General features: G+C 32.2%; 1 protein-coding gene across 1 annotated transcript; it reads left to right on the plus strand.

Moving 5' to 3' along the window:
* Positions 1-9,098: 9,098 nt before the first annotated feature.
* Positions 9,099-11,360, plus strand: LOC149171914 (cysteine-rich repeat secretory protein 38-like). Its single transcript, XM_089427631.1, has 3 exons — positions 9,099-10,233; positions 10,323-10,450; positions 10,895-11,360. Exons 1-3 carry the CDS (start codon positions 9,234-9,236, stop codon positions 10,943-10,945), a joined length of 1,179 nt encoding a protein of 392 aa, XP_089283757.1. The 5' UTR covers positions 9,099-9,233; the 3' UTR covers positions 10,946-11,360.
* The last annotated feature ends 2,016 nt before the right edge of the window (positions 11,361-13,376 follow it).

Raw genomic sequence — 13,376 nt, forward strand, 5'->3', positions numbered from 1 at the left:
CTTTGTTGCAATATTGACCTTCCTAGCATTTTACGTTGTCAAAATTACAGTGAGCTCGGGAGGCTTCTCTCCAAGCTTTTTGAGCATAGGAATAAAATTTTAAATCAAACTAAATAATTCGTTTCTTTAGGTCCAATAGACCAAAGTTTGGTCTCAGTGGATGTTAACCACCATCATCATCATCATAAAAAATATTTTAAACTATTTTGTAAAAAATTAAATCTTTACAATTTATTAATAATTAAATTAAAATATTAAAAACTTTATTTCAAAATAAAAAATATATAATTAATTTTATAAATATAGATAAATTTAAAATAAATCACAAATGATCAAAAACACGTCAAATTCTTTCATTTAATGAGAACAAATAACAATAAATAAATCACTATAAGGAATCACCAAACCCTCAAACACTTTTAGAAACAAACTTACAAACAAAAAGTTGTTATGTAAGTCTCTGTTACTTTATAGAGAGAAGGATCGCCATATCCTTCTCACATTGTAATTTATATATAATTTGTTTAATTAAATAATTAATAATTATTATGTTTAGATTTTTTTTAAATTCAATAAATTAAATTTTAATTTTAATATAGATATTTAACTTTTTATTACAAATATAAATAATTTAAAAATTTATAAGAACAAAATTTATATCGAAAAGTAGAGTAGAAGTAGAAAAAACTCCATAAACATAATATCATAATAAACTTTAAAATATTTACCTTAATTTTAATAATTTAAAATTAAAATTAGTGTATACTATTAAAATAAAATTATAATTATTGTATATTTGTATATTCAGTATTTATTTATTTATTTATTTTTTTTTTCCTCGAATTGTTAAATTCAATTTTTTATTTTATTTTTTTTTACGTTCAAAAGGTAACTTTTTCATGACACAGATCATCAGGAAAACACCCCAACCGATCAATGGACATATGGTATTTAAGATGAAACATTACGAGTGCCGCAAATAACTTTCATGATGACAACAAGCTCGGAGAGGAAGGCTTTGGTGTTAGAAAAATTATAGAACTTACGCAGAGGGTAAAAAATTTACGCTGAGAGTCAGAGAGGATAGTTTTCGCTATGCTAATTTCGTGAGGCAGATTTCGCGCAGAGACTTAAGAAACACACACAATTCATTTATGACCAAAAAAACACAAAGTAAAATGGAGTAAGTTTGGCGCAACACAGCAAAACTTAGGATTATGAAAATATATTTATAACACAGAATTCACTTACGACAAAAAAGTAAGTTTGGAGCAACATAATAAAATTTAGTGAAAACACATTCATATGAGACTGCGGCTCATTCATCATGCAAACACGCATCCACCAAAATTTGCTCCACGATTTCTCCTTCCTACCTCAAAGACTCTCTCTTTTTTTCTAACTTTCAAAATGGCTTTTACATACATATTTATCTCAACATACAATTTTTACATTAATACATGACAGAGCAAATAATTAATACGTTCTTGTTGTTGAGTGTGGACAGTAATCACGCAGGTGTTTGTAGAGTGTGGGCAATAATCGCGGAATGAATGCTTGCCCATATCTATTTACCAAAATACATTAAATGCTTTAAATTCTTTGCTATGTTGCAAAATGGTTCACGCAGTACTTCTGTTCTAGCTTCAATCCTTCCATCTTCAAACAGAGACGCAACCTGCAAAAATACTTATGACAAGTATGGCTGCTATCAGGGTGTTTATTGCGGTGGTTGGGATTATTATTTCCAACACTCCCCCTTAATCACAATTGCCGCCATTGACAATTCCATAATAGTTTTTGAGATAAACAAAACTTTCACGTGCCAATGGCTTTGTGAAGATATCAACAAATTGTTCCCATCTTCAAACAAAGACGCAACCTGCAAAAATACTTATGACAAGTATAGTTGCTATCAAGGTGTTTATTGCGGTGGTTGGGATTATTATTTCCAACACTACCCCTTAATCACAATTGCCGCCATTGACAATTCCCAAATAATTTTTGAGATAAACAAAACTTTCACGTGCCAATGACTTTGTGAAGATATCAGCAAATTGTTCCTGTGACCTGCAGTGCTGCAACACAATTTCATCATTGTTAATCAACTCTCTGATAAAATGATATTTAGCATCAATATGTTTGGTCCTCTTGTGAAAGACATAATTTTTTGACAATGCAATTGTTGAGGTGTTGTCGCAAAAAATAGTTGTCATTCCCTCTTAGTCATAACGAGGATCTCTTAACACCCTTCTCATCCAAACTTTCTGACACACTGCTGCTATTGTTGCGACATATTCAGCTTCTGCTGTTGACAGTGACACTTTTGGCTACTTCTCGGGGCACATGAAATGGCTCTGGAACCCAAATGGAAAACATATCCTGGCGTACACTTTATGTCATTGACACTTCCTGCCCAATCACTGTCAGCGTAACCAACCAGGCTGAAATCACTTGTTGTTGTTTACAAAACGCCACATTGTTTTGTCCCATCGACATACCTAACTAGAATCCTTTTCGTTGCTCATTATATCATTTATCCACAAATCTTGAATCATTATATCTTTGTGCCCTGGTTGTTCTGTTAGTTGACCATCATGTAGCTCACACTCATCTCGATGGATCATTAATTCTTTACCTCACACCATGTTAAACATAATCTATCATTTGCACAAGTCACCATTCTTTCATGTCATTGTCGTCGTCAGCATACAGTGATATCATGATTACATAAAGTATTAACCAACCAATTCATAAATATATACTAGTGATGTTTCACCCTCTATTCATGTACATTCATGAAATGCAAGAAAAATATTGTGACATTCTTCTTTTAACAGTACTACATATGCACTAGTTATAAGCATGTAACCACTAAAACATGTTTATAAAATAAATACCACATTAACTAATATTATCTTTACACAAGCACACCTTATTTTCCAAAGGATAGCCATTGTAACCATCCACTAGATAAAACTTATCCAAAAAAAGTTAGCCCCTCAGCTTTTCTTTGTGAATGTAACTAAGTAATTTTTCCAATACAACGGATATTATTATTATTATGTATACAAATGCATGTCCCCTTCTAAGGGAAAGCTAACATGATAAATTATATTGTTGTGCATGCAATTTGCATGTTCATTCCGACAACATACAATTTTCTTTCAAAGGAGAACTATTTACAATAACTATAATACATGAAAATACATGCCCTATTCCAAGATATAGTTAACACATTAGTAATTATCTCTTGCATGCAACTACTTGTTCATTAATACAATAGCTATTCTTCTTGCATAAACACACATCTCCCTTTCGCACAAGAAACTAACTACATCTTGCATGCTAATGCATAATCATTCTTACAAAAATTAATACATTCTTTCATGCAATATAAATTTGGCCAAATCATATTAACATAATATCCCATATTCCCTTCATAAAAATTAATATCATAACTATATTTTTATTATACCTGTCGAAAGTCGCAGGTATATAGTGATCAATATCACTCTTCCCAACATTACTTTCCATTAAAACGATAATTTTAACCTAAGGTTTTCCATTCGTATTTTATAAATGCATTTTCCAACCTATTAAATATTGACAAGTTTTTTAACTAGCCAATCATACGCACTGAAGTATTTGGAGTCTTATTGCAAGGAAAAACTCACTTTTCAGATAAAGTTAGGATAAAGTTAAAGCATGAACCAAACAGGACGCTGACTAATGCTAGCATTAGTTCATAACATTTTATGTAAAATTAATTTGCATGGAAACGCATTTTATCCAAAGTTTTACTCACCCCCTTTCCATGCAATTGTGTCATCGTCTCTTTGCCACCTCTCATGCAATTGTGTCATTGTCTCGCTGCCACCTCTCAGCTACTCGCTGCCACCACCTCTCAAATTTTGGCCGCCTGTCGCAAAACATAAACTCGTTGTCCAAACCATTGTCTATTTTATTTTTCTTAATCAATTGACCAAGGTTAATGTGGGAGGGAGGTTGAGAGAAAGTGGAAACAAAAACACTATCATTTGAATAATTTGTAAGTGCTGCAAGTCCAGTGTGGGGAAGGATGATGGGATATTGACAAACAAGGCAAAGGCAGGCGAGTTGGTAGTAAGGCAAATGAAAGCAGCGAAGCAAGCTATCGAAGCAAGCTCGGAAAGTTGTAGGAGGGCACAAGAAAGAGCAGGGAATCAACCTAGAAAAATGATTCATTGTTCAACCAATTTCGGCTGGTCTTCAGTCCTCACTGCTCAGCTTCGGGTGCTCAGGAAAACTCCAAATCCCAGTCACGTTCTTGCAAATCGATGCTAAGAACATAGGAACCATCATAAATGATTCTTCTACTTAAGCATCCCCTGCAGAGAGTAGACACCTAACAATTTTAAAGCCTAAAAATTATTGAATTTTTATTTTGCACTCTTTTCTACAGTAACTTTTATTTACCTAAAAATTATTGAATTTTTAGTTTTCACTCTTTTCTACAGTAAATTTTATTTTCACCTGCACCTGCATGGAGTGTACACAGGTAAGAATTTTAAAACCTAAAAATTGCATAGAGTACACAAGAAAATTTTTAAAGAACACAGGTAACAATTTTAAACTCTAAAATTTCCATGCACTCGCAACAATTTTAAAGGCTATTTTTTTTTAATTTTTATTTTTCACTCTTTTCTACAGTAATTTTATTTTCTCTTTGAGAGTAATTTTTTTTTAGCATTTTCCAAAACTTTGTTGATTTCCATTTACATTAGTTTACACTTTTCCTTAACAATCAAGTTTTGTCCTCAGTGCAGGTTGGGCAGAGTATACTACTGAGAAAACAATCAGCTTCGATAGAAAATCTGCATCTTTATTTTGATGAAAATAATCTCATCAAAACAAGAATCTATGAGAACAAAGAGAATCTTACAGTTTTTTGTTGAAGTACAACCTATTTTTTCTTTATGCTATTTTTTCTTTATGTAGGGCCTTAATGACACTTTCCCTGTAAGGATAAATGTAATTTTGGCTTTCTGCTCATGATTTTACCATAGATATTAACTAGGTCATAGATATGGGGAAATACCTTACCTATATTCAACCCTATGCAATTTCGAAATTTGACATTGAAGCAATAACATCCGTGGTTGACAGACTGAAAACTAGAAGGCTAGTAGGAAGGAATAGGAACGCGGAACCATGAAACCGCTTCATTTTGGTGTGGCCACTTGTAATTCCTATGTTGTTTCATGTCTAGATGCCAGACTATCGTTTCCCTAATGTGTTTTTGGTTTGAAAAACTGAATCAAAAAGCATTGGGTTGTTGTCTGTTCCCCCGAGACCTTTGGGTTGTTGTCGGTTTACCCCCCCTCTCTCGGAAGAAGCAGCTAATTGATCCTCTCCACTAGTCCCCAACCCACTAGTCCCCAACCTACCTGAGATAGTCGGATTGAAGCTATGTTTAAGGCAACTAGTTTGACTGCCTCTCTCTTTGGCTTCCGGGATAATGAATCTCAATTTCAAAATGTATTTCATCTTTTTGGTGTACCCTATAACTCATATGGCAAGCCCTAGGCGCGTATTAGGCATAGGCTGCATCCCGTGTTCTCTATATAATTCCTCATCACAACAAACTCACCAGAAAATAGTAGCTGGATATGAAAATTGTGGTTTCCTCTGATTTCAACCTACAACAAACTCATCAGAAAATATTCGTTGGATATCAAAATCGTGCTTGCCTCTGATTTCAACCTATAAATGCGGCTCCATGTGTTACTTAAATAACTTGAATAGAAAATATTCGTTGGATATCAAAATCGTGCTTGCCTCTGATTTCAACCTATAAATGCGGCTCCATGTGTTACTTAAATAACTTGAATATTTTGTTGAGAGTTAATATGCTGTGGAAAATTCATTAAGAAATATTCGCTGGCATTGGAAATATCAAAAAAGTGGTTGATTAGTAGTTGAAGTCTTCAATGGAAGAAATGACGTACATAGTACTCTTTTGTTCCAACTTTTCATGATTTAAGGTGTTAGCAAATTATAAAGTACGATTAATTACTAACTGACACATTAGCCTCTTAGTATATATTACGACTAATAGCAATAAAATAAAGATTAATTAACTGTATACCCCTCATCAATGAAACCGTAAACCAGACTTAACTATGTAGATCTTATTCCTTGTAGTAGTAGCAAGTCATATGGACTAATTCACATAATAATAATAATAATATCCATTTTTAAGGTCACAGCCAAGCCAGACACCAAATTGGTGTATGAGACCCCCTTGTTTGTGGGACAAGGGACCCACCTCCACACAGTGATTTCACTGCTAAGTCTACGAAGGCATACATACTCTACCCCCCTCTGGTTTTGAACCTGTGACCTCTTAGGAGGAAACACATGCTCTTAACCATTAGGCCCACTCATAGATACACCATGATAATGTAATTGTATTTATCACTCCCAACAGATGTTTCTCGCTAAGGGTTTTTACGAGTTTCAATCAAGTATGCTCATAAACCATGTTTCTAGACACACATTAGGCTACTTGCTTACAAGTAATGTTCTAGCTAGTCACCAACAGAGTAAATAAAAGCATACTAATTAATAAAAGCTCCATATCATACCCAGCCATGATTAAGTAGGCCAACTATAATCCAAGGCACAACGATGACAAAGTATAAGCACTGGAAACGGTGACACAAGAGTTAGATTTATTATCATGCTAGTAAGAATAGCCCATGTCCCAGCAAAAGAACACTAATCTAGGTGCTTTGTTTCAAGACGAGGTTAACTAATAATCCAAGGAACAATGATGACAAAGTATAAGCTCTGGAAATGGTGACACAAGAGTTAGATTTATTATCACGCTAGTAAGAATAGCCCATATCAGTAAAAGAACACTAATCTAGGTGTTGTGTTCCAAGATGAGGTTAATTAATGAATCATAGGCCAGGAACACGACCCCTACTTCCCCTAATAAATCATACGCTAAGGACATGACCACTAATTAATCATAAGCTGGCTACTAGCTCTACCGCTGAGTCTACTTCTGAGTCCATTCGGTAGAACTTGTCCTAGCTATTGATGCTTCCTGTAATGTTGTTGATAGATGCTTATGCACTTACGATGCCTTGGTTGAAGGTGTATCACTGGACATAGAAATAATGGGAGGACCGAGGACGAAAGATATTTGTTATCGCTTCAATCCAAATTAACATATAAATTTTTATTCGGCAGGTATGCCGCGTGCAATGCGAACTTGTTAAAAGAAATAGTTACTAATTTGATTCATAAATATGCATATTTTGATTTTCCCAAAATATATATAATAACTATATTAATTTTTTTAGTTTAAAAAAAATAGGCACTAATTTGATTCAAAAATATGCATATTTTGGTTTTCCCAAAAAAATATAATAACTATATTTCTATATTTTTATTATTTTTTCGTTTAAATAACAGATGTTTTTAGTTGAAACAATCATTTCTGATTCAAACAATGGTTCAAACAATCAAATGCACAATAACTCTTCTTTATTTCTTAGTGATGCAATCCACGTGATGCATGTACTTTCACACAGTCAATATGGGAATCACCGCAATCTGATTAGAAAAGGAATAAGACGAAATAGGCTTTGAAAGGACGACGTTGAAGTGAGAGGTTTACATAAATTGTGAAGTTTGGTGAAGAATAATATCAAAGTCAGGATATGGCATGACTGCTGCTGCTAGGATACCAATCAACATATGCATTTAGTGATGTACACTTGGAGCATAATGTTTGCCCGCCATTACTGAAGATCATTCCTGCCTCTTCCGATGCCTTGTTTTATGTAGTTGGCTTTGCCTGTTGATGATTAAACTTGTGCATTTAGATTCTGTGTATGCGATCAGTATGAAAGGAAACAAAGTTAAGTCCTTTATTAATAAATATTTTTATCAAATTTTATTATAATTAAAACGATTTATTAATTAATTAACATATTTTTAATTTAAGCAGATATTTAATTTATATGGTTATATTAATTATTATTTTGTTTGATTAAATAAGTTAATCCATTATTAATTATTAAATTGTTGGAGTGGTAATGGAATAAAATTACTATTCTTTTTTTAGATTCTGGAAATAAGTTCACTTAAAGATTTGACTAGTAGATTGATAAGAAGTTCTTTGATAAAGCTAGGTGTTGTTGGACTAGTAATTTAATAAGATTATTATTTATTACAAATTCATTGAATTTGTAATTGGAATATGGTCATCCAAAATGATTATTAAATTGTTTGAGTGGTAGTTTAATAAGTTTATTGTTTATTACAAATTTATTAAATGGGAGGATTGAAGTAAAAAGTTATTGAAGTTGATTTTATAATTTTATTTTATTATTAGAAAAAATTTAATAAAAATTTAAGTAAAATTATTAAACTAGTCCAAATTATATAAATTAAATGACAACAAGATTGGCAAAAAATCAAAACTTAAAGTTGGAAGTTAATTATTATAAATTGCAATTAACTTAATAAGGCTTTTGTGATTCCTGATTATCAAGCAAAACTCTTCCAGATAGATTGAATCATATTTTCCTGATAGATATTTCAAAAACCTTTTGGAAGTGTTTCCAGTCTAATCACAACCTTGATTGGTAACTCTGCACAATCTAAGTGCCCTAGGGGTTTTTCAAGATGTTGAATCCATATATATATAGTCAAAAAACCAATTTAAATAACACAAATCAAGATTTCACCTCAAACTTTGCACAATCGAAGTGCCCTGAGGTTTTTCAAAGCGCTGAATCTATATGTCAAAAAAACCAATTTAAATAACACAGATCAAAATTTCACCCTAATTTTTTCAACTCCAAAAAATCACACTAACACAACTCCTTTCAAAACCATTTTAACTTTTTCAACTAAACAAAATTATTAAACTAAATCTATTATCAAAATAAACTCAAATAAATAATTTTAAACTAAATCTGTTATCAAAATAAACTCAAATAAATAATTTTAGCTAAAGCAGTTTTATCTTTTAGGGTGAGACTGGTAGGTGTAATTCATTATCTATCATTTTTAAAATTGAGTGGATATGTGTTTGCCGAGCAGGTGTGTGGATAGGGGCTGTCTAGTTGTATTGTTCTTATTGATTAATAGCCTGCACAGAACAGAATAATTTTCTTTAGTATCGTCGGTATGCTCTGTGGAGAACATCTGTGCAGGTTCTCCAGTGCCCGATGGCCATCGTAGTTGTAACAAATATGAAGTTTCATGGAAGGGATTCTGCACGCTCTCTCTTGATCGGCCAAAATATTACGCTTTTCTACTCCATCATTCTTGTTTCGACCTTCATCAACATTACCTTTAATGGACACATTTGCAACGCAGCGACAGGTGAACCAACAACTAAATGCGATGGCAGTAACTATACACGAGGCAGTACGTTTGAGAAAAACCTGAACATTGTATTTGATCGTCTTGGTCAAGGGGCCAACAAAACTGGGTTTAATATATCTGTGTATGGCCAAAGTCCTAACAGAATATATGGCCTCCTCCAATGCAGAGAAGACATGACAGTCGACCAGTGCTTCAGTTGTTGGCAATTTGCAACCGCTAACATTCGACAAATTTGTGGGAATGCCGTTGGCGGTAGTATCTGGCCTTTTCAGTGCTTCTTACGCTATGGAAACTATAATTTCATCGGACAACTGGATACCGATTTGGGGTGTAATTACGCTGAGACCTTCAGCGGGAACACGGTTGTCTTTGTCCCACCTGACTTCGAAGGTACTGCACAGAATCTGTTAGAGAAATTGTCAATTGAAGCAGCAAGCGAAACGAAACGATCTGCTTTGTCTACATCTCTGGATTCGGCGTCCCAAACGATTTACGGTCTGGTCCAGTGCACCAGGGATCTCTCTACTCGTGATTGCAGAAGGTGCCTGTCATACTCAATCAGTAAAATGTTCACTTCTGACACGGCTGCAGGAATTCAATATTGGAGTCAAAGCTGCATACTCCGTTATGCAATATATCCTTTTTTTAATTCGGCCACGTTTGCACTGAACAGTACGCAGGGGGTAGCTAATAAAGCAGATGAGGTCAAGTCTTCACACAAAGGCACACACACAATTTTAATTTTAGGTGTTGTGGGGGGCTTGGCTCTGGTATTCATGGCATGCTTGTTTGCAACTGGGAAGAGACTGAAATCCGCCACATTCGGAAAAGGCTATGAAGGTATTTATATTAACAACTCTTGGGTATTGCTGGTTATTGAGTGCATTTTTTGCTTGTTCAAAAGGTAACTTTGTATTTTCATGATACAGATGAGGAAAACACAGCAACCGATCCTGATGGACATATGGTGTTTAAGATGGAAACATTACGAGGTGCCACGAATAACTTTCATGATGACAACAAGCTCGGAGAGGAAGGCTTTGGCCCTGTATACAAGGTAACATATAAGGCTAAGAAAGTTTGTACTAGTTTTCACTGTTCAGAACCTTAAATTATAGTAATAATACAGGATGGTCTCTGAGCGTTGGATGTAGATTAGTAGCCTCAAAACGAGTGTATTGCAGGAAGCAAATTAAGCTTAATTACTCTACAAAAGTTTGATTAGAATTTTTTTGTTTAAATTATTTAAGGAACTACCGAGGATGGAAAAGAAATGGTTGTGAAAAAACTGTCCTTCACATCCATGGAAGGAAGGAATTTCTAAATGAAGTTAAACTTGTATTCAAAATTCAACATAATAGCGGCTGGTATGCAGAGGGATTAGAAAGGTTGCTCGTTTAAGAGTACCTCCAGAATAAGAGCCTTGATAAAATCTTATTCGGTGACTGACTTCCATTAATTTATCAAGAAAACTTATAATTATTGTCATGCACATATGCAGACGCAAACAAACGTAGCCGGCATGATGGGCAGAAGCGTTACAACATCATAGTGCGATTAGCTCGTGGCCCTTTCTTGAAATGTGAGATACGAAACAAGCGCTGAATTGCATAGATTGGTCTTTTGTGTACACAGGCAGAATCCCAACTTTTGTGTACACGGTCTGTTGGAATATGCTTTCAACTGATTCCTTCAGTTACAGGATCCGACAAAGCCTGCCTTTGTGACTTCTCCTGTGTCATAGTCTCACACTTCAGCATCTAACACCACTGCTTCCATGGGTGATTTGGTACGCAGATTATGCTACATCTGCAGTACAAATAAGAGAAAGGTTTCAGTTCATGTTTGAATATCTATTATAGCAATAAAACAAAAGAGCTTAAATGTAAGGTCCGTAAGTCAGTTTGTAAAATATAAAGACATCGAAGTTTTATTTAATATATTTACTAATATATAAGAATTAGTCACTGAAGTTTTTATTCTTCCTGTACCATTTTGTTATAAATGTTTTTATTTTTTATTTTGAGATATTTTTTTAACGTAGAATTGTAGGTTTCTAGAAGATTTTGGAATTTTATATATATAAATTAATTTCGTTACTGTCTATTGTATCTTTGGAATTTTTTTTGAATCTCAATCTGGTTCAGCTGATATTGAAAACCTCTAGATTAATGAGGTTTTTTATTATGTCTATGGAACTGCATCTGTTTATTTCTATTTTAGAATAAGACTTTCAGAATTTTAATTTAATTAACAATAGTTATTAAGTGGATTGTAGAGATTTAACCTTGATGAAATATTTCTAGCATATTCTTATATTAAAGATTAAGATTTATTAAGATATATCTCAAATATAATTATCTTTTTTCTGACTTTTTAATTAAATTAATTAATTAAAAAATGTCATGTGAACATGTGCCATATAAACATGAGTTAATGTTTTGTGGGCATGTGTTATTAGTAAGCCATGATATTGGTATATAGTAGCCTAACAATGCCTCTTTACAAGTTAAGAAATTTTAAGTGTGGTGAATCTCCATAGTAAAGAATCTTGTTACATATTTTTTAAATGTATATAAGTTTAATTCATATGTTAATTATTTTTATATTTTATAATTAATAATAATGATAATTTAAAATAAAGTTATATGAAGTTGATTTATATGATTTTTTATTGTTAATTTATATGATTTATATGTAATTTTTTTATTCTTAATTTCATTTATTAACCATTTAATTTATATGATTATACTATTCTTAATGTTAGACATAGTCTAATTAATAGATTTTAGTGAGAATCTCACAATACAATTTCTAGCAACATTGTGATTTTATGTTGTTTAAAATATACTTGTAAATGTATAAAATGGATTTAGCATCCTGAAAAACTTTGAGGAACTAGATGTTTGGAAATTAAATGATTTAAACATATGATTTTTAAAAATTTATACAACAAAAAACGATTTTTTCTATTAATTAGACTACATGATAGAGTTAAGTTAATATATTTTGGGATGTTAAGTTTATATTTTAACATCAAGTAAAGACCTATTATGATTTTAGTGATAAAAATATTATATAATTAAGTTAGGAAAATGGATAAAGTAATATTTGATATTATTAAGTGCCTAGTGCATTTAAAGAAATTCTTTTAAACTTTTTTGGGGTCATTTTATAAATTTAGTTACCCTAATTATTTGTTGCCTTAGTTTAACAATTAATTTCATGCCAGTGCATTAGCTTTAATGTTGAATATAGCAATTTTGTTCTTTGTATTCTTAGCATTGTAAAAATAATTTTGATTAGAAAAATTAGGATATATAAAAAAAATGTCTTATTTTATTTTTACTATTATAATAATATTAAGGGTCATAAATTTAATGTTTTATTTCGACAAAAAATTCACGAGGATATATAATTGTGATAATTTTTTAATAATATTATTAATTTTATTATATAGAATTGTAAATATATTAAGTTAATTACTGAATATTTGATAGATGGTAATGTAATTTTATAGTGAATTGCATTCGTGTTTGAATGTGATTAGAATAGAGTATTTTTATTTACAATGTTAGAAAAAGGTGATGTAGAATGAGACCAATTAACTTTCTGAAGTTTGGTAAAGTAAAAACCTTCTGATATTGTGGGAAAACTAAGATACCAGTGATTGTGTTAGATGAACTATAACAACTATTATCTATGAGAAAATGTAAAAAAAATAATATTAAGCATGCCCAAAAACCTTTATAAATGGTTATATAGGATGGTATAAAATGCCATGCTAACCAATGTTCACATCAATGTTTAATTTAAGTATATTTGATTTGGTTGATAATTTTCTCATTTTGGTTTGAATGTTAATTGTGAGGTGACAATAGTAGTTCCTAGGAAGGAGAGTAGAGTTATAGGTAAATCACAATAGGGTTATTAGGGTCGTGATTGTGTTAGATGAACTATAACAATTATTATCTATGAGAAAA

This window comes from Pinus tabuliformis, chromosome 4_2 (assembly GCF_031772625.1).
Source record: "Pinus tabuliformis cultivar Carrire ecotype Pingquan chromosome 4_2, CPIR1, whole genome shotgun sequence".
NCBI classification, from domain to species: Eukaryota; Viridiplantae; Streptophyta; class Pinopsida; order Pinales; family Pinaceae; genus Pinus; species Pinus tabuliformis.

Excerpts from the sequence above, each read along its gene's own strand:
- LOC149171914 (XM_089427631.1), top strand. The coding sequence starts at position 9,234 with ATGGCCATCGTAGTTGTAACAAATATGAAGTTTCATGGAAGGGATTCT. Across the intron at positions 10,234-10,322 it reads ATTCGGAAAAGGCTATGAAG|ATGAGGAAAACACAGCAACC; the intron begins GTATTTATATTA and ends TTCATGATACAG. Across the intron at positions 10,451-10,894 it reads GCTTTGGCCCTGTATACAAG|ACGCAAACAAACGTAGCCGG; the intron begins GTAACATATAAG and ends GCACATATGCAG.